Raw genomic sequence first — 21,681 nt, forward strand, 5'->3', positions numbered from 1 at the left:
CCTGGAGATAGAATTTTAGAGCACGAACCACATCCAGGTTGTGTAACAGTCATTCTTTCAGAGAAGACGGAATAGGACACAAAGAAGGAACAATTTCCGGATTGAGATTACAGTCTGAAACCACCTAAGGAAGAAATCCCAGTTTGGTACTAATGACCGCCTTATCCGCATGGAAAATAGGATAAGGGGGAGCACACTGTAGAACCGAAAGTTCTGAGACTCTACAAGCAGAAGAAATAGCTAGTAAAAACAAAAGCCTCTAAGATACCTAAATATCAACAGGGTGCCTAGGCTCAAACTGAGCCTGCTGCATAACCCTAAAAACAAGATCAAGGCTCCATGGAGAAGCAACAGGTTTAAACACAGGCCTGATTCTGACCAGGGCCTGAACAAATGACTGAACATCTGGTAAGTCAACCAAACGCTATGAAACAGAACGGACAGAAATTTGACCTATTAATGGAACTGACAAACCCTTCTCCAGACCCTCCTGGAGAAAAGACAAAATACAGGGAACTCTCACTTTATGCCAAGAAAAACCTTTTCTTCTGATGGCAAGAGTCCACAGCTGCATTCATTACTTTTGGAAAATAAGAACCTGGCCCCCAGGAGGAGGCAAAGACAACCCAGCCAAAGGCTTAAATACTCCTCCCACTCCCCTCATCCCCCAGTCATTCTGCCGAGGAACAAGTAACAGCAGAAGAAATATCAGGGTGAAAGGTGCCAGAAGATAATAAGGACGCCCCACATAAAATTACAGGTGGGGAGCTGTGGACTCTTTCCATCAGAAAAAAAGGAAATTATCAGGTAAGCATAATTTATGTTTTTCTTCTTAAAGGGACAGTCTAGGCCAAAATAAACTTTCATGATTCAGATAGAGCATGTAATTTTAAACAATTTTCCAATTTACTTTTATCACCAATTTTGCTTTGTTCTCTTGGTATTCTTAGTTGAAAGCTTAACCTAGGATGTTCATATGCTAATTTCTTAGACCTTGAAGCCCACCTCTTTTCAGATTGCATTTTAAGAGTTTTTTTTCAGTTAGTTCACATATTTCATATAGATAAGACTGTGCTCGTGAAGTTATCTGGGAGCAGGCACTGATTGGCTAGACTGCAAGTCTGTCAAAATAACTGAAAAAATGGGCAGATTGCAGAGGCTTAGATACAAGATAATCACAGAGGTTAAAAGTATATTAGTATAACTGTTGGTTATGCAAAACTGGAGAATGGGTAATAAAGGGATTATCTATCTTTTAAAACAATAAAAATTCTGATGTAGACTGTCCCTTTAAATGGAAAAAGTCCACAGCTGCATTACTTTTGGGAAAACAATACCCAAGCTATAAAGGACACTGAATGCCAAGACGGGAGGGAACAATAGGCGGCTCATACAGAGGGCACAAAGCCTGAACCTCTACCCGATAAAAAAACCATGCTTCGTCCGAAGCCAAGAAAACTAAGAGGAAAGCCCCAATGACACTGACCCGCAGTCAGTCCAGAAGCCAAACCAGAGACCGCAAACAGACTCGAATGAGCCAACAGTCCTCCAGGAGACACCGTCGCCCAACAAACAGTCCTCCACCGCACATATCCACAAATGAAGGTGACACCAGCCAAAACCCCCAAGGGAACGAGGCAAAGGAGAACCAAGGAAACCTAATACAACAAAAGAACACCTCCACGAGTGAGCCCAGCTCACAGAGACCCAAAGGGGCCCAACAGGGAAGGAGGCCATGCCTATATAAAGCGAAACCGGGGATAAGACCGGCACAAAGACAGAACAGACGTCTCTCCAACATCCTGCAAGCATGGATTGCCACTGAAGAGACAAAGTCCTCCCAGTGTCCCGAATACCAAGGCATTTGACCATGAAAAAGTGTGTAATACACCCAGGTGAGAAACCCCAAGTTTGAGAACACAGAGTCCATAACAGGACGACACAAAGGAAACTTGCGAGGAAGAAGCAGTCAAGTAAGAAACAGACCACAAAAGCAACCCCCAGACAGAGGGCACGCTCCAGGCAACCTAAGTCGCCGAACTTACACACAGGTCCCTAAAAAGGGGAACACAAAACCTCAATTGAGGCCTCCCGAGAAGGAGAGTAAACTCCCCTCTGAAATCAATGGAGCCAGTTGAAAGGAAAATCTATACCCTAGCAGACTAAGCTAACAGGATAGACTCAAAGCTCACACAGCCAGAGGAGACAGCGACCGAACACAGCTCCATAGACCGCTCAATCATCCCGACCTGCAGACCCACAGCCAGCTAGACCAACCCAGCCTCAGGGATCCAAAACAGGGGAACAAAAGAATCCTTACAGGAATGAGCGTAAGGATAGCACAGCCATCCCCACAGAGTACAAGTACAACCCCACTCTGAACAGACAACAAGGCCATAGACCTAAGGATCTATCAAAATAAAGGCCCAACAAGTCTGCTTGTAGCCAGAAAGACCCTACGGGGACCAAATCCCACCTCTCTGCCTCCGATCCAGGAGAAGCCCCAAGCAAGGACTCTATCTCCATAGGGAGGAAGATATCCCCTAAATAAAAGGGATGATACCGGAAGGGCAACAACTGCCCTCAAGGCTCGAAGTCACCGGCTAATGGGAAGAGAAATGCCTAACACAGATATCCTAGCAAAGGACCCCCCTACAAGTAGCTAGCCAAGCAAAGGCACAGCCAACCCATTCACCTGGGAATCCACAGGAACACTGGCAAGCTGATCAGGGGAATGCCACCCTAAGGCACACCAGAAATTGGACATCCAATGCCAGCAGCTGGGTATGAACCAACCACCCTTGAGGCTCAAGCCACATGGCTAACCACCATATGACATAGGCCACTCTGTGGCAAAGAGTAAAAATACTCCGATATCCTGGCCAACCATGACACCTGCAAGGTGTTAAGAGCTGCAATAGGTTTCAAACTGCAAACCCTCCGCATGCTAGACAGCTATCTGTTGGATCAAGCCCAAAAGGACAAATCCAGATGCCTAAAAATAAAGGCCAAACCGCTCAATAGTGGTAAGGGGCAATAAGCCCTCCCACCCTCCAGCACATGGGGGAGGAACTCTAAGTTATGATGAAATCAGATGTGAAATAGAGTGACGCAGCAGAAAGACTCCCCTGCCCGGTCCTCCATGACTGAAGGCTATAAGGACTGAAAAATCCTCCACCTAACGGACCCACAGGTCCTCTTGAATGCTTAGTTGAACATGAAAAAACAATGATAACCTGAGCACTCTGCGCTTCTACCGAACCAACTGAGCAGAACAGTGCCATGAGTCTTAACAGCCGCAAGACCGAACGAACCCGGCAGGACCAGCCTGCATGGATGAACCATAAACTGGGTTACCTGCATGTGCAGAAGTATGATTTGGTAGGGAACGCGCCTCTAGGAGGACAGGACCCCTAGAGGCGGGTGGCTCAGCAGTCCCTTGATTCCCTGAGGAACCAGGCGCTCTGAAATTTAAAAAACTATGTAGGTTTTTTGTTTCATTTATATAGCCAATACAATTTTTTTTTTTTTTTTTAAATGTATAGTTTTGCTTATTTTAAAAAACATTGCTCTGATTTTCAGACGCCTAACCAAGCCCCAAAGCTTTAGGAGAATATCGATGTATACCTACTCCAGCTTGCTCCTGTTTGTGTAAAGTGTCTTAACATATGCAAAGGAAGGGGGAGTGTCTCCTATTTCCCACTTGCAGTGGGTGTTCCAGCTACCTTTTAACAGATCTAAACTGGGAGCTTCAAAGTAATATTTTAAACTGTTTTATACTGGATTTTTAGATCAGCATCTGTGCATATTCTTCTTTATAGTAGTCTCTATTATGTGCAGTTATATAAAAATCGGTGTATACTGTCCCTTTAAGTGCTTTTAATGTGTGACTGACTGTTTATTTAATAAATAATAATTGCGTGTGGGGATATGTAAGCTTAAGTAAATTCATACTGTTTCAAAAGGCAGTCATTTTTGATACAATACAGGGTTCTGCACACTTTTTGGTTGTACGTCTATATACAATTATTTAGTAATTAAATAATAGATTACTGTTTATTTTAAGAGACAATTACATCCGATTTGTAGATCTTCCTAAAAGAAATTATCCACTTTAAAGAGCTATTATATTTTCATTCTTTTTCATTTGTTCCTGCATGAAATATCTGGTGGAATTTAAAAGGGCATGATACCCTTTAATAATGTAACATTTGAAAGTGATGCAGCATAGCTGTAAAAGGCCGACTAAAAAACATCACCTTAACATCTATATGTAAAAAAGGAAATTTATGCTTACCTGATAAATTAATTTCTTTTACGATATACCGAGTCCACGGGTTTCATCCTTTACTTGTGGGATACATTCCTCCTGCTAACAGGAAGTGGCAAAGAGCACCACAGCAGAGCTGCTATATAGCTCCTCCCCTAACTCCTCCCCCCAGTCATTCGACCGAAGGTATAGTAAGAGAAAGGGAAAGAACTAACAAGGTGCAGAGGTGACTGAAGTTTATAAAGAAATAAATCCTGTCCCAAAATGACAGGGCGGGCCGTGGACTCTGTATATTGTAAAAGAAATTAATTTATCAGGTAAGCATAAATTTTCTTTTCTTTTACAAGATTTACAGAGTCCACAGGTTTCATCCTTTACTTGTGGGATACCAATACCAAAGCTTTAGGACACGGATGAAAGGGAGGGACAAGACAGGAACCTAAACGGAAGGCACCACTGCTTGAAGCACCTTTCTCCCAAAGATAGCCTCAGAAGAAGCAAAAGTATCAAATTTGGAAAACGTATGAAGGGAGGACCAAGTCGCAGCCTTACAAATCTGTTCAACAGAAGCATTGTTCTTAAAAGCCCAAGTGGAAGCCACAGCTCTAGTGGAATGAGCCATAATCCTTTCAGGGGGCTGCTGTCCAGCAGTCTCATATGCCAAGCGGATGATGCTTCTCAGCCAAAAAGAGAGAGAGGTAGCCGTAGCTTTTTGACCCCTACGCTTCCCAGAATAAACAACAAACAGGGAAGATGTTTGACGGAAATCCTTGGTCGCTTGTAAATAAAATTTTAAAGAGCAAACCACATCCAAATTATGTAACAAATGTTCCTTCTTAGAGGAAGGATTAGGACACAAGGAAGGAACCACAATTTCCTGATTAATCTTATTTGAAACAACCTTAAGAAGGAATCCAGGTTTAGTCCGCAAAACCACCTTATCTGAATGGAATATAAGATAAGGGGAATCACATTGCAACACAGAAAGCTCAGAAACTCTTCGAGCCGAAGAAATAGCTACTAAAAACAAAAAACTTTCCAAGATAACAGTTTAATATCTATGGAATGCATTGGTTCAAACGGAACCCCTTGAAGAACATTAAAAACTAAATTCAAACTCCATGGTGGAGCAATTGGTTTAAACACAGGCTTGATTCTGATTAAAGCCTGACAAAATGCCTGAACATCTGGGACATCTGCCAGACGCTTGTGAAGCAAAATTGACAAAGCAGAAATTTGTCCCTTCAAGGAACTAGCTGATAATCCCTTCTCCAATCCATCTTGGAGAAAAGACAAAATCCTAGGAATCCTAATCTTACTCCATGTGTAACCCTTGGATTCGCACCAAGAAAGATATTTACAGCGAGTTGGATATCGCTCTCAGTTCCAGAATATTGATTGGCAATTGAGACTCAGGCAGAGTCTCAATTGCCAATCAATATTCTGGGTGTGTGGACTCAGGCAGAGTCTCAATTGCCAATCAATATTCTGGGTGTGTGGACTCAGGCAGAGTCCACACACCCTGAGCCTTCAGGGAATTCCAGACTGCACCCCAGCCCAGAAGACTGGCGTCGGTCTATGGAATGCATTGGTTCAAACGGAACCCCTTGAAGAACATTAAAAACTAAATTCAAACTCCATGGCGGAGCAATTGGTTTAAACACAGGCTTGATTCTGATTAAAGCCTGACAAAATGCCTGAACATCTGGGACATCTGCCAGACGCTTGTGAAGCAAAATTGACAAAGCAGAAATTTGTCCCTTCAAGGAACTAGCTGATAATCCCTTCTCCAATCCATCTTGGAGAAAAGACAAAATCCTAGGAATCCTAATCTTACTCCATGAGTAACCCTTGGATTCGCACCAAGAAAGATATTTACGGCATACCTTATGGTAAATTTTTCTAGTGACTGGCTTATGAGCCTGAATCAAGGTACCAATGACCGGCTCAGAGAAACCCCGCTTAGATAAAATCAAGCGTTCAATCTCCAAGCAGTCAGCTGCAGAGAAGTGAGATTTTGATGCTGGAAAGGACCTTGAATGAGAAGGTCCTTTCTCAATGGCAGTCTCCACGGTGGCAGAGACGACATATCCACTAGATCTACATACCAGGTCCTGCGTGGCCACGCAGGCGCTATTAGAATTACTGAAGCCCTCTCCTGTTTGATTCTGGCAATCACACGAGGAAGGAGAGGAAACGGTGGAAACACATAAGCCAGGTTGAACGACCAAGGTACTGCTAGAGCATCTATCAGTACAGCCTGGGGATCCCTTGACCTGGACCCGTAGCGTGGAAGTTTGGCATTCTGTCGAGATGCCATCAGATCCAATTCCGGTGTGCCCCATTGATGAGTCAAGGCTGCTAACACCTCCGGATGGAGTTCCCACTCCCCCAGATGAAAAGTCTGACAACTTAGAAAATCCGCTTCCCAGTTTTCTACTCCTGGGATATAGATCGCAGACAGATGGCAAGAGTGAGCCTCCGCCCATCGAATTATCTTTGATACTTCTATCATCGCTAGAGAACTCATTGTTCTCCCCTGATGATTGATATATGCCACAGTCGTGATATTGTCCGACTGGAATCTTATGAATTTGACCAAAGCCAACTGAGGCCACGCTAGCAGCGAGTTGGATATCGCTCTCAGTTCCAGAATATTGATTGGCAATTGAGACTCTGCCTGAGTCCACACACCCTGAGCCTTCAGGGAATTCCAGACTGCACCCCAGCCCAGAAGACTGGCGTCCGTCGTTACTATTACCAAAGATGGCCTGCGGAAGCACATCCCTTGGGACAGATTGTCTTGCGACAACCACCACCGAAGAGAGTCTCTGGTCTCTTGCTCCAGATTTATCTGAGGAGATAAGTTTGCATAATCCCCATTCCACTGACTGAGCATGCACAGTTGTAGTGGTCTGAGATGAAAGCGAGCAAACGGGATGATATCCGTTGCTGCTACAATTAGTCCGATGACTTCCATACACTGAGCCACTGATGGCCGATGAATGGACTGCAGAGCCCGGCAAGTATTTAGAATCTTTGATTTTCTGACTTCTGTCAGAAATATTTTCATGTCTACCAAGTCGATCAGAGTTCCCAGGAATGGAACTCTTGTCTGTGGAACTAGTGAACTCTTTCCTACATTCACTTTCCAACCGTGAGTTCTCAGAAATGACAACACTATGTCCGTGTGAGATTTGGACAGATGATAGGTTGACGCCTGGATCAAGATATCGTCCAGATAGGGCGCCACCGCTATGCCTGAGAACCTCTAGAAGAGACCCTAGAACCTTCGTGAAGATCCTGGGAGCCGTGGCCAACCCGAAGGGAAGGGCCACAAACTGATAATGTTTGTCCTGAAATGCAAATCGCAGGAACTGATGATGATCCTTGTGGATAGGAATGTGAAGGTACGCATCCTTCAGGTCCACCGTGGTCATGTATTGACCCTCCTGGATCATTGGCAAAATTGTAAGAATAGTCTCCATCTTGAACGATGGGACTGAGAAACTTGTTTAGACATTTGAGATCTAAAATCGGTCTGAAGGTTCCCTCTTTTTTGGGAACCACGAATAGATTTGAATAGAACGCCTGCCCCTGTTCCCGATCTGGAACTGGGCAAATTACACCCATGGTGTAGAGGTCTTTTACACAGCGTAAGAACGCCTCTCTTTTTGTCTGGTCTACAGACAATAGTGAAAGATGAAATCTTCCCCTTGGGGGGAAGTCCTTGAATTCCAACTGTTACCCCTGGGTCACAATTTCCAATGCCCAGGGATCCTGTACATCCCTTGCCCAAGCCTAAGCAAAGAAAAAGAGTCTACCCCCTACTAGATCCGGTCTCGAATCGGGGACTGCCCCTTCATGCTGTCTTGGTAGCAGCAGCGGGCTTTTTGACTTGTTTACCTTTATTCCAGGCCTGGTTAGGTCTCCAGACCGCCTTGGATTGAGCAACGTTCCCTTCCTGCTTAGTGGAGGAAGAGGAAGCAGAGGATGTTCCTTTCGAAAGGAACGAAAATTATTTTGTTTACTCCTCATCTTGAGGGACTTGTCCTGAGGTAGGGTGTGACCCTTACCTCCAGTAATGTCAGAGATTATTTCCTTCAACTCCGGCCCGAATAGGGTCTTACCTTTGAAGGGAATGGATAAAAGCTTAGATTTAGACGATACATCAGCCGACCATGACTTTAGCCATAACGCTCTACGCGGTAGAATGGCAAAGCCTGCGTTTTTCGCTGCTAATTTTGCAAGTTGAAAAGCAGCATCAGTCATAAAAGAATTTGCTAGTTTAAGAGCCTTAATTCTGTCTAAAATGTCCTCTAAAGGTGTCTCAACCTTCAGAGACTCTTCCAGGGCGTCAAACCAAAAGGCAGCTGCAGTAGTTACTGGAACCATGCAAGTTATAGGCTGTAAGAGGAAACCCTGGTGAACAAATATTTTCTTTAGAAGACCCTCTAATTTTTTATCCATAGGGTCTTTAAAAGCACACCTGTCCTCAATGGGTATAGTTGTACGTTTAGCTAAAGTAGATATAGCTCCCTCCACCTTGGGAATCAATTGCCAGAAGTCCCGCATGGTGTCAGATATGGGAAACATTTTCTTAAAACTACGAGGGGGAGAAAACGGTATACCTGGTCTATCCCATTCCTTCTTAACAATTTCCGAAATTCTCTTAGGAACCGGAAAAACATCCGTGTAAGTAGGTACTTCCAAATATTTGTCCATTTTACACAATTTTTGAGGTAATACATTTCCTGACTCAAAGTTCTCCCTCAGACATAAAATTCCTAACCCCCAAATCAGAGCATTGGGAGGGTGCATCGGAAATAGCCACTAAGGCGTCAGAGGGTTCAGTATCTACATTAATATCTGACCTATGGCGTTTACCCTGCAAACCTGGCAGTTTAGATAATACCTCTGTAAGGGTAGTAGACATAACTGCAGCCATATCTTGCAAAGTAAAAGAAGTAGACACACTAGAAGTACTTGGCGTTGCTTGTGTGGGAATTAAAAGTTGTGACACTTGGGGAGAATTAGATGACATATCCTGATTCTCTGCAGACTGAGAACCATCCTGAGGCCCACTTTCTTTATTTAAAATGTGATCCTTACAGTGTAAGGCCCTTTCAATACAAGAAGGGCACAATGTAAGAGGGGGTTCCACCATGGCTTCTAAACACATAGAACACTGAGTTCCCATGTCAGACATGTTGTACAGACTAGTAATAACAGCACAAGTCGTTCCCAATCTTAATTATATGTGAAAAAAACAATTCAACACAAAAACGGTTACTGCGCCTTTAAGAATAAAAAGTGTACACTGTTTTGCAAAGTCGTTAAAACGATATTCAAAATGAATAATGTGCTATCGGATATTGCACCACAAGTAATAGGAGAGTTAAATCTTATTTTTAGTAAATTAGGCAGTTAAAAAAAAAAAAAAAACGATCTGCAGACAATTTTCACTTAATGAATTCTGTGGCGCCTACCTGCCCCCAAGATTGTCAAAACAATCCGGTCCCACTCCAAAATACAGCCTCACAGTCTGGTTCCAACCAGAGCTAATGGCTGCTACCTCTCCAGAAACTAACTGTGCACTGAAGCGCGAAATTAGGCCCCGCCCATCATGTCTGATGAACCGACAACTTGAGAAAACCACATGGGAAGGGTTTCAACAATAAAAATATGCACACACTGCTTTTTTGTAATTAATATGCCATGTGAACCCCACAGAAAAATTTAACTCAGCCTCAATAAACCCCATAATCGTAACATTAGGTTTTTCCTAGGCTGCCCCAGTGTCTAAAACCAGCCCTTAAGTATCCCATGTTATCTTGAATGGGATAATACACAGGTTAATACAGTACCACCCTTTTTTATATAAGGAATACTGCTTACCCTTTCCCCGCATGGGAAATAGGTCAGCCAAATTCTGATATATTAGGTCTCCTCAGAATGTAAATGAATGCACATACCATGATACTGCTTGCAGCAAGAAAATGTTCCCCCAAACTGAAGATTTCTCCTGTACTTCCTCAGAAAAACTTGAGAAAATGAACATGGATCTTAGTTACTACTGCTAAGATCATCAGACTCAAGGCATGAGTCTTCTTCTATGTCATGCCAGAGTAAAAACAGTACTCACCGGTACCATTTAAAATAAAAAATTCTTGATTGAAGAAAAACTAAACTATCTTTTTATCACCACATAAACTTTACCCTTCCTATTGCTAGCATAGGCAAAGAGAATGACTGGGGGGAGGAGTTAGGGGAGGGGCTATATAGCAGCTCTGCTGTGGTACTCTTTGCCACTTCCAGTTAGCAGGAGGAATATATCCCACAATTAAAGGATGAAACCCGTGGACTCGATATATCTTGTAAAAGAAAAGGAAGATATTTTACCTCAAAATGTCTTAAGTATTCACACCCCACTGTAGAGAGAAATAAACCCTTGAGTGCTACCGACAGCTTTGAGCCGTCGCAGAGTTTCCCACTCTGGTGCTGACGACTGCTCAGTAGCGTCGCTAGCACTCTCCCACCTTGAGGGAGATCTGGGGACTCCCACCCGCTCCTACCCCGTTTTGCGTGGTGACGTCACGCGCAATAACGTGATGACGTCACCGCGCAACTTTATTTATACTTAATGTTAAGTATAGGAGCAGGGGGCATGCTGTTTAGAAGCCTGTATCTCAGGCATCTAAGCAGCTACAGACCCCAAGACCCACCATTGGAAAGGTAATCGCCCAACCTTTCCAACAGTAAGTCTTAGGGGGTCTGAAAAAAATAAAAAAAAAGTTAAAAAAAAATTGTTCAAAAAATAAAAATAAATAAAAAAAAAACATTAAAAAAATCTTAGCACCCAGGTGGGAAAGTGCTTAGCACTCAAAGGGTTAAACAGTCATCAGGATGCTGGTCCCGGGACTAGCAAGGGAGCGTGCATTTGTGCAGACACAGTCATCTTATTTCCCTATCCAGTTTAAAGAAGTTTATTATGAAATCTCACAAGATTTCAGTGAAATCTCATGAGATCAAAGCAAAGCAATGCATGACCTCAGCACTGCTGATGCAGATTGGCTATAGATTGTTTTACAACTTGCAGCTGGAGAGTAGCTGAAGTATAACTCTTCATAGAGCACTTACTTTGGTGAGCTAAACAAATTGTGAGGTAAAATTTCTTCCTTTTCTACATAGAGATGTTCAGGTGATCTTTTCTTGTCAGTTTTTGTACAGTTATACTGCCTCACTTTCAAGTGATTATCATATGGATATTAAGTTGACAATACCCATTTGAAAGCATGTACAGCAGATAGAAAGTGTGTCACCTTGATGTAGGCTCCAGGATAGATTTTATGCACTGCATCTCCAGGTGCTCTCCCTGCCTCTCTATCCAGGTAATAGCTCTGCACAAATACTGCATGATCACTGAGACACCTCATCCAAACGTCCCCTTCACCACGACACTCCAGTTGCACCCCCTTGCCAATGTGCAGTCTGAAATGCAACAGAATGTGATAGAAACGGATAGTGCAGCAGGACCACAAAGCTAAAATGGACAAACAGGTTGCTTACTGGAAAGATTTAATAACTCACCTTGCCCGCTCACTGGTGTCAGTTCGATGCACGTTGGACAGCTGCCCTAGACAGAACCGGTCACCTCCAGAGGGATCCACATACCCGTCTACTGTGACCACTGGACAATTGGCAGGAACTTTAAAAATCTCTCCTACCTGAACATCCATCTCAAAATATGCAACAGAACACCAGAACTCAGGGCCTGTGAAGAAAAAGGAATAAGAGGAACAAAATAAGCATGAGAGAAAGTGTACAATAAAGTGTTGTGAGTCACTATGCCGCCATCTTACCTGGGTGGTTGGACACAGGATGTGGATACTGTGGAGAACTCTGGTGGAGAGGCCCTGTTAGTAGGAAGAGAAATATGGATGTTTAGGTTTGAGATGGTGTCAATGTGTAGAGGTAGAATGGTAAAGAGTAGGGATAGACCAATATAGCAGAGCGGCCAAATTTTTACAGATTTTTATATATATTACCGATATGGAGCAAACTAAAATAAATTTTGCTCTTTGTATTTCAGGGAAACTATGTAGTTTTAAGTGACACAAATCATCACACAAATCATCTATAGCACATATAAGCTGGACATAGCATCTAATAATAAATAGCACTGATAAAAGAGTCCAATTCCAGGTGTTCCTGGGAGCTGTTACCAACTACCATACCCCCAATGGCAGGCCTGTAAATGGACTTGCATAAACAAACATATATGATTTGTGAAATGGAAAATGTTATCTTTAAGTGGCCGTTAAAGCTATATAGTGTCCCTGAAGAACACAGAGCTAAATTACTTTTGATTTGCTCATAGGGGCCAGCAATACATAAAATCAATCTGCTTGATAATTGCTGTCACAAATAGAAAATTATTTGTTGCATTCTGATAAATTTTACACATTTGCAAAAAATTTCACTAAAGCTGCTATATTTGACAATTTTTTTAATTTCAATATTTTATTTTCCCCTTTCATGGGCATAGAAAAAAATATTTAAAAAAATGATAGTTCAGGCACATCAATTAAATATCCACAACAACAAACCTTGAGTAGAAAGCTATGCAGTATAGGAGACTAGTATCAATATTCTCTAGCAGTGGATAACAATGCTCTAACCATTAGGAGGCGTCGTTACACATGTTTAAAACTGCCCATAAGTGACATAATAAAGAAACTTATAGTTCCCTCCTCAGTACCAGGGAAGGTATTTGCAATCCAGTAAATATGAGCATATTAAAAATTAAAGCAAATAAATCTAGCACTGATATTCCAGCATGTCCTTTCTTTCTCTGTCAAGTGACGATATATAGTGATGATATACTGTATATATCTCAAAGAAACAAAGTGAAGCCCTCACTGGACTTTGGATATCATTGTGAAATACTTTATTTGTGACGTTTCGGGACCTCAAACGTCCCTTCTTCTGACAACCAGAGTGTACAAATAAACAAACTTATAAAGGTCTGTCGGCCCCTCCCCCCAACCAGTCTCAAATCCCTGGAGACCGTGTGCAAACATTAGGGGGCTAAACCATATAGGTAGCCCAAATGTGAATTGAATATAACAATACTCTATAACAAAAAATTGCCATACTTAACAAAATGACATATGTGTGTCAAATCATATGTGGTGATATTACCAAAAAAAGTGCTTCTTCGTATAACAGGTGATCAATGATCCCACCATACTTTCGCTCCCCCAGCCAGTCAGTACCCCAGGGCTATATGCAAATGGAACAATCCACACTGTAGGTGATATCATAGGAAAACTCACAGCCACACCTACGTCTTGAGTCTTAAGTAGTCATGACAACTGAAATAACACCCAGGGAGAACCCTCACAGTTCTTGTTTAACCCTGTAGTGACTATTTGCAACACTCCTGTGTGTGTGCGTAACCGCCTAACCGTGGCTCATCCGGTCAGCATAGCCAGCCAGAGATAAAATCACACCGCTTATACTGATTACTCATATTTGTGTCATGTATCACGCTCCCCATTCTAATCACATTCCCTGTCACAACCCGAGGTTGAAATAGTCATTTCACAAACCACTCCAAAACCACTTCCCTAAAACCTCATAGGAGCACCAGGGGCGCACCCCTTCTCCTATAGGTCAGGAGCTAAAGTCTAATCACAGCTCGGCATAGAGTTATAAACAACTATTGAGAACGGACAACCCGATCGTGTCCATACAGCAGGTGTCTGTAGGTAAACTGTGCCTAGCGCCTACCTGCACAATGAACTAGCCCCACAAAAGGGGAATCCGATGCCCAAAATCCGCTGACAGGTAGAACATACATGCATGCTACAAGACTGAAACCGTGTGCTGTCACCTATTGCTCTGGCTATTACCGTGTCACAAAGATCGCATCACTTCCCTTACCACCATACTAGGTTCATATGGAGAATATGTCTCTAATCACTACCCCCTCTGGAGGCTAAATTAAATTGGAGTCCTAATAAAGGGAGGGGGGGGAACCAAACCACCCCATATCCTGGAAACAATATTATACCGCATATATTCAGCTAGTGAGAAAAATAACAATCAAAAACACAAATAGGCATCATAGAGGTCAGAGGACTGTCCCTGATATCTATAGTTGGATAGGGCGAGAGTTACAGAAAACCTGAATACTCCAACACAATTGGAGACCCCAATATATATTTATTTTTTATTTACTTTTAATCCTCATCTGTAAAGTGTACCAAGGGAGCGTGTTTTTAGTGAAGTGGCAGCAATATATGGAAAAAAAAACAAAAACAGAAGCCGTTTAACAGGAGAACATGCTGAACGGTTATGCCTTCTACACTATAATGTTTTTCTACTTAACTGGGAGTACTGAAGAAATCGTATAGTTTCTAGCTTTGCAGTAGTGACTTAGATTAGTGTGCAGTTTAAAAGGGATTTATGCCATTTTTCTGTTTTGGGAAGCAATTTAATAAGTTAATTTTCAAGCACTTATTTTTCCCAGTTGTTTACTTTTAATGTTTACAATTTTAATAAGCATGTTCAGTTTATACCAGATTTGTGTAGAAATAGTGTTGATTTTTCAAAACTTTAAATGTACAGAATATAGGCCCCTGTTATTGGTTATTGGCCTGAAAGGCGGTGAATAATTGGTATGGGTATTGGCTCTGAAAAACTGATATCGGTCTATCCCTAGTAAAGAGTAACATACATAGACATGATATGTATGTCCGCAATGGAGAATACCCATACTATTGCAGTGAAAGGGTATGAAAACACAGTAGTAAGGAAAGGGGTATATAGAGTAGCAATAAAGACAAACAGTGGCAAGGTGTAAGGGTAAGGTGCTATTGCTGATAGGTAGGTGAGAATAAATATAGTGTCATATATATATAACATGATTTACACTTGATGAATTCATGTTCAGTGTGGCTGTACATAAAGTGATATTCCATAGTGATGGGAAAGTAGTTCTATGCACACTTGAAGAACATAAAAGTTTAAAGGGACAGTCTACTCTAGAATCTTTATTGTTTATAAAGATAAATAATCCCTTTATTACCCATCCCATAGTTTTGCATAACCAACAAGGTTATAATATATATTTTACCTCTGTGATTACCTTTGTATCTAAGTCTCTGCAGACTGCCCCCTTATTTCAGGGTTTTCTTTTGACGGACTTGCATTTAAGCCAATCAGTGCTGGCTCCTAGGTAACTCCACGGGAGTAAGCACAATGTTATCTATATGACACACATGAACTAGCACTGTCTAGCTGTAAAAAAACTGTAAAAATGCCCTGAAATAAGAGGCAGCCTTCAAGGTCTTAGAATTAGCATATGCACCTACCTAGGTTTAGCTTTTAACAAAGAACAAAAAAGAAAATTGCATGCTTTATCTGAATCATGAAAGTTTAATTTTAACTAGATTGTCCCTTTAATCAAAGAAGTGTTCAAAGGCAACCTCGAGGAGCACAAGTAAATGGATATGCAGACAGATATCTTGATTTCTCTCAGTCTGTTCTGACAGTTTAACACCATAATCAGTGTTCTCCACAGAGAATTTTGCCAGCTGAGTGGCATTGTAATACTTACTAATATTTTAACCATTCTGCTATCCAAAGTACAAATGTTTTGCATAATTAAGCAAATTTTACTGATAATTTTAAGCTATAAAACATTGAAAAGTGTTATTTTAATATTAACAATTTTTGCCCGAGGGTGAGTAAAATCAATTGAGTGGTGCACTCATTAAAAAGGTCCTGGGGAGAACATGGATATTGAGGTGTCTGGAACAAGATTAAAACATAAAGATATTAGGTGGGACAGGGACCTAATACTGAATTGGAATACCTGTCAATATACTTTTTTTCTGCGAGTACATTGTGTTGCTAAACTTTTACTAACTGATACTGTGATGGCTACAGTACTCCTATATTTATGTACAAGATCACATTACAAACCCATCATGCTTTTTACCACGTGAAGATTTTTCAAATGTATTGTTTTGACACAAAATGATATTATATGCTTTCAGAACAACTCCTGTAAAATATAAACAGACCAGCTACACACCTCTGTCCAGGTAATAGCTCTGCGCAAAGGGTATCACTTCTTCTAGAATCAGTGGAATTGGACTTGGGTGTTACAAAAGACCTATCCTGGATGTAATTAGCTTTTTGGCACCAACCAAAAAATGAGACCCAAGTAGAAGAAATTCCTACAGATTCAAGGGAATTATAAGAGTAATTCTTAAAATACGTGTTCATTTATAACTTTACATAATCCGTTATGTAGCACCAGCAAAAAGATATCCAAAATGTAATTGTTATTATATATATATAATATGAGCAGGGCCATCCATATACTGTTTTAGGTTATCAAACTCAATTTAAAAATACGTGTGCCTCTGGTATTGAATGGGAAGCCGGCCAACGACAAACATGGCCATCTGTGTAATGCTCCATAGTCACTGCTCCAACAGATAGCTTTGGACCCTTCCAACCCCCACAATACGGATCTCAGGGAGGGTGCTAGCAGCGGCGGCATACAAAGGCTTCACTTTTAACCACCTCTCGACCCCCCACTTTGCCTGTAAATGACGTAACATGGCTTCGCAAAACGAAACGTGGCCGGCCACAGTGCCTGGCCGCATCAGGGCCAACTCTACCTTACAGACCGCAACTTTCTGCAGTGTAACTACAGGCAGCCACAGCCTCAGGACCTTACCACAGCAGTGGCGTCATCTTAAAAGCCCTAACGGCTGTCTCCCTTGCGACACACGTAGCGCTGGAAGTTTCTGCTGCATGCTGCCCTTATTTGAATCAGCCTAATCTGCATACATACTGATGGTTATATGAGGGAGCTATTGGGGCTAAATAGGAGACATAATATATGGAATAAGCTCACTGCCACATAATGCTCTCGGCATATTTCCTCCCTACTAAGGATCATTTCACACTCCAGTAAGCTTATTCCATATATTATGTCTCCTATTTAGCCCCAATAGCTCTCTCATGCTATGCAGCCCTTATGGGACCCCAAACTGCTCCCCAGCCGCAAAGGCTGGCATCTGTAGTCACAATCTCACAAAATGGTCTCACAAAGTCTCTCACCAGGTTGTCTAGGACTATCTTTTGGGAGAGGTCAGTGTGGTCTCTGTTCCATTGTCTGAGCATGCATAACTGTAGAGGTCTTAGATGGAAGCGAGCAAAAGGAATAAATGTCCATTGAGGCCACCATGAGACCAATTACTTCCATACACTGTGCCACCAAGGGTCAGATAGAGGATTGAAGAGAAAGACAGGCAGAAAGAAGTTTGGACTTTATTTCCGTTAAAAAAATCTTCATCGATAGCAAGTCGATGATCGTCCCCAAAAAAACAGACCCTGGTATTTGGTACCAAGGAACTCTTGTCCAGATTCAGCATCCACCCCTGAGAACGGAGAGTCAACAACAGAGAATCCATATGGGATCTTGCTAAATGAAAAGATGGCGCCTGAACCAAGATATTGACCAGGCATGGTGCCACCGAAATTCCTTGAGACCTGGCCACTGCCAAATAAAACCTAGAACCTTTGTAAAGATTCGGGGGGCTGTGGCCAGACCAAAAGGAAGGGCTACAAATTTAAAGTGTTTGTTCAGAAAAGGAATTGAAAATGATCATTGTGGATAGGAACATGAAGGTAAGCGTTCTTCGGTCGATGGTGGTCATGTACTGACCCTACTGAACTAAAGGGAGAATGGAATGAATAGTCTCCATTTTGAAGGACGGAACCTTGAGAAATTTGTTGAGGCTCTTCAGGTGCAGAATAGGTCAAAAAGGTCCCTCTTTCTTGGGAACCACAAACAGATTGGAATAGAATCCTCGACCTTGTTCTGCCAGAGGAACAGGAACAATCAGAGAAGAGAGATCCCTCACGCAATTTAAGAATGGCTCTCTTTGTTCCTGGTTTGCTGATAATCTTGACAGGAGAAATCTGCCTCTGGGAGGACAAGATTTGAAACCTATCTTGTATCCCTGAGAGACCCCCTCCACCGCCCAAGGATCTGGAACATCTCAAATCCAAGCCTCTTGAAAAAGAGAAAGTCTGCCCCCTACTTGATCCATTCTCGGATCGGGGGCGAACCCTTCATGCCGATTTGTTCTCAGAGGAGGGCTTTTTGGACTGCTAACTTTTTTTATACTCGGATAATTGGGATAAACTGACCAAGGCAGCTTTGGCATTAGAAGATATCCCTGACTTAGAGTAAATATTCTTAGATTTCCTTTTTTCTCTTACCCGAGATAGGTAATGCACTCAGGGCTGCAGACACAGCAGAGGTAAGCTGAGCTGCAAAATCACCTGGTAAAAATACTTCCCCAGGCACAGACTTAGTGGAACCGCAGGGCACTGCTTGTGTATCTGCTAGGGATGGGGACACTTGAGGAGAAAGTTGAGGCATGTCAGGAGCAACATAATCCTGAGAGGCAGAGGGATTTGAGGGGTGAATTTTTTTTTTAAGTACAAGGAATCACTTGAGCCTCTAAACAATATAAACATTTTTCAAAAGAGACAGATAAACTTTGGTCAGAATCCATTATGTCCATATGGGTAACATATAGATTCCCAAAAATAAAATTAAATTGGTATAGAAATACAGATATCAAATAAATATCAGAATAATATTAATCCTGCAAATCCTATGCACTAACTTTGCAATAAGGGCTAATCTGCAGGCAAAAAATACTAAACACGGCACCGCTATATTCCCAACATATGCTGGAGTAAACTCACCACCTCCTGTATCACCACAAACTCCGCTAAGACCTTTCCGGCCCTTATGATTGTCTCAAGAGCTACTGAGACCGTTACTGCATAATCTGCCTCAGACGAAAGAAGGAGCCGCGCGGCTGTCACGTGACTGCAGAAGAAATGAAAGTGCGACAGCAGGGGAAAGCGTGCAAAATTACGCTGCGCTGTTCTAATAAAAAAAAAATGAATTTCTAAGTGCCCCTTAGTTAACAGTGCAAAAAACACTGATTATATGCCCAACTCTAGATATATGCTATGTTTGCACGATGGAAGTTAGTTTTTTTTCCAAATTTTTTTTATTCTCCATTGACTTCTATGGGGAATTCGAAAATACAATGGTGTTTGCGCGATATATGGCGTTAGTTTTTTTTTCTACTTTTTTTTCTCCATTGATTGCTATGGGGGAATACACGCACACGAAAACTCAAGTTAGGATTTTTGCGCTATTGGGATTACCGCTTGCGCAAAATAAGTAATTTTTTAAAACTTTTAATACAAGTACAAACCAACTAGCGCAAAAGCTTTACACTAGCAGTTTTCGCAGTCGTAATTTTTTTTAACGCGCCGATTGTAATCTAGCCCTCAGCGTTTCAAAACCCTTTCATGAATGAAAGTCCCCATCTTTTAGTTTATGATTACAAATATTGTAACTAAAAAAGTTATAGTTTACCATCACTTTAAATTACTCCAGATTTTTTTTTTTTTAAAAAAAAGATATCCCTTTATTACCCATTCCACAGTTTTGCATAACCAACACAGTTATATAAATACACTTTTTACCTCTGATTACCTTAAATCTAAGCCTCTGCAGACTGCTTCCTTATCTCAGTTCTTTGACAGACATGCATTTTAGCCAGACATTGCCAACTCATAAATAACGATTGCTATAAAGACGTATCTCTTTTCAATTCCTTAATAAAATAGAAAATAAAGAGGGCAGAATACTTATTTTATTTGGGCTTTTATTCCATAGACCAATGTCTATGCACCACACAAGCTAGCTTCTTTAGAAAAAAATAAATTAAAAAAGTGTCCTCTCTCATTTAAGAGCATAGAAAAGGTACCCTTGAATGAGGAGACTTTAACCCTTTAACGACGCATGTCGTACAGGGTACGTCGCACACAAACTGGTCTTTAAAGACCAGCGACGTACCCTGTACGACATCAGGGTTTAAAGCGGCTGGAAGCGATCCTGATCGCTTCCAGCCGCTTTCAAGGTATTGCTGTGATGCCTCGACATTGAGGCATCACTGCAATACCTTTTTTCCAAAACCGATGCAGAGAGAGCCACTCTGTGGCCCTCTCTGCACCGGTAGTGATGGGCCCGTTCGTTGGTGGGTGGGAGCAGCTGTAGGGAGGCGGCCCATCGCTACCCGTGCGGGGACCTGCAGGGAGCGCGCGTGCGCATGTGTGCGCACGATCGCGTAACAGCCACTGCCACCAATGAATGGGAGAGAGGGAGAGGGAGGGGGGAAATAATTGTCAAAAGGATCTGGGAGGGGGAGAGGGAGGAGGGTATTAGGGGGGGCAGCTACACTACAGAAAAAAATTTGTGAATAAAATTATGAAAAAGTGAATTTTTTCTTTATTTGATCTCATTTGGCGGTGAAATGGTGGCATGAAATATACCAAAATGGGCCTAGATCATTACTTTGGGATGTCTTCTAAAAAAAAATATATACATGTCAAGGGATATTCAGGGATTCCTGAAAAATATCAGTGTCCCAATGTAACTAGCGCTAATTTTGAAAAAAAGTGGTTTGGAAATAGCAAAGTGCTACTTGTACTTATTGCCCTATAACTTGCGAAAAAAGCAAAGACCATGTAAATATTGGGTATTTCTAAACTCAGGACAACATTTAGAAACTATTTAGCATGGGTGTTTTTTGGTGGTTGTAGATGTGTAACAGATTTCGGGGGTCAAAGTTAGAAAAAGTGTGTTTTTTTCCATTTTTTCCTCATATTTTATAATTTTTTTTATAGTAAATTATAAGATATGATGAAAATAATGGTATCTTTAGAAAGTCCATTTAATGGCGAGAAAAACGGTATACAATATGTGTGGGTACAGTAAATGAGTAAGAGGAAAATTACAGCTCAACACAAACACCGCAGAAATGTAAAAATAGCCCTGGTCCTTAAGGGAAAGAAATTGAAAAATGGCCTTGTCCTTAAGGGGTTAATGCCACAATAGACCCTGTTCTGGATATCACTTCTCCAAGCCTAACATCCCCTTTAGACTCAGCAATCAAGTATATCATAATGTAAAACAATTGTGAGTAGTAGATACGTGGCACATACAAATCCCCAACTCAGTGTAACTACAATGTCTATTCTTACACTTGGTCAACATACTCCTGCATTGATTATCTTATACTAGATCAAAATAGCCTCCACCTCCTCCAATAATCTGACATAGGCCAAGTAACCTGGTCTTATCGTGCTATGATATCAATATTAATTGATTGGCCCAATACTCCCAACAGCTCCCTTCATCTGGAGAATAGATAATTCCCTCCTCTGTGATCCATTAATGTTGGAAAACCTCACTAAGACCTTACGTGAATATTTTCTCCACTCGTTCT

The 21,681-nt window shown here is 41.7% G+C and overlaps 1 protein-coding gene across 3 annotated transcripts in view; it reads right to left on the reverse strand.

Moving 5' to 3' along the window:
• LOC128650371 (mothers against decapentaplegic homolog 4) overlaps positions 1 to 21,681 on the reverse strand; it is a 218,923-nt gene that overhangs the window by 40,204 nt on the left and 157,038 nt on the right. For all 3 annotated transcript variants that reach the window (XM_053704283.1, XM_053704276.1, XM_053704290.1), the window contains exons 8-11: positions 21,658 to 21,681; positions 12,133 to 12,186; positions 11,861 to 12,044; positions 11,593 to 11,761 (exon numbers count right to left, since the gene is read on the reverse strand). The exon at positions 21,658 to 21,681 is cut by the window's right edge and continues 39 nt beyond it. In XM_053704283.1, the coding sequence (XP_053560258.1) occupies positions 11,593 to 11,761; positions 11,861 to 12,044; positions 12,133 to 12,186; positions 21,658 to 21,681 (431 nt within the window). The remainder of the gene's footprint in view (positions 1 to 11,592; positions 11,762 to 11,860; positions 12,045 to 12,132; positions 12,187 to 21,657) is intronic.

This window comes from Bombina bombina, chromosome 1 (genome assembly GCF_027579735.1).
Source record: "Bombina bombina isolate aBomBom1 chromosome 1, aBomBom1.pri, whole genome shotgun sequence".
NCBI classification, from domain to species: Eukaryota; Metazoa; Chordata; class Amphibia; order Anura; family Bombinatoridae; genus Bombina; species Bombina bombina.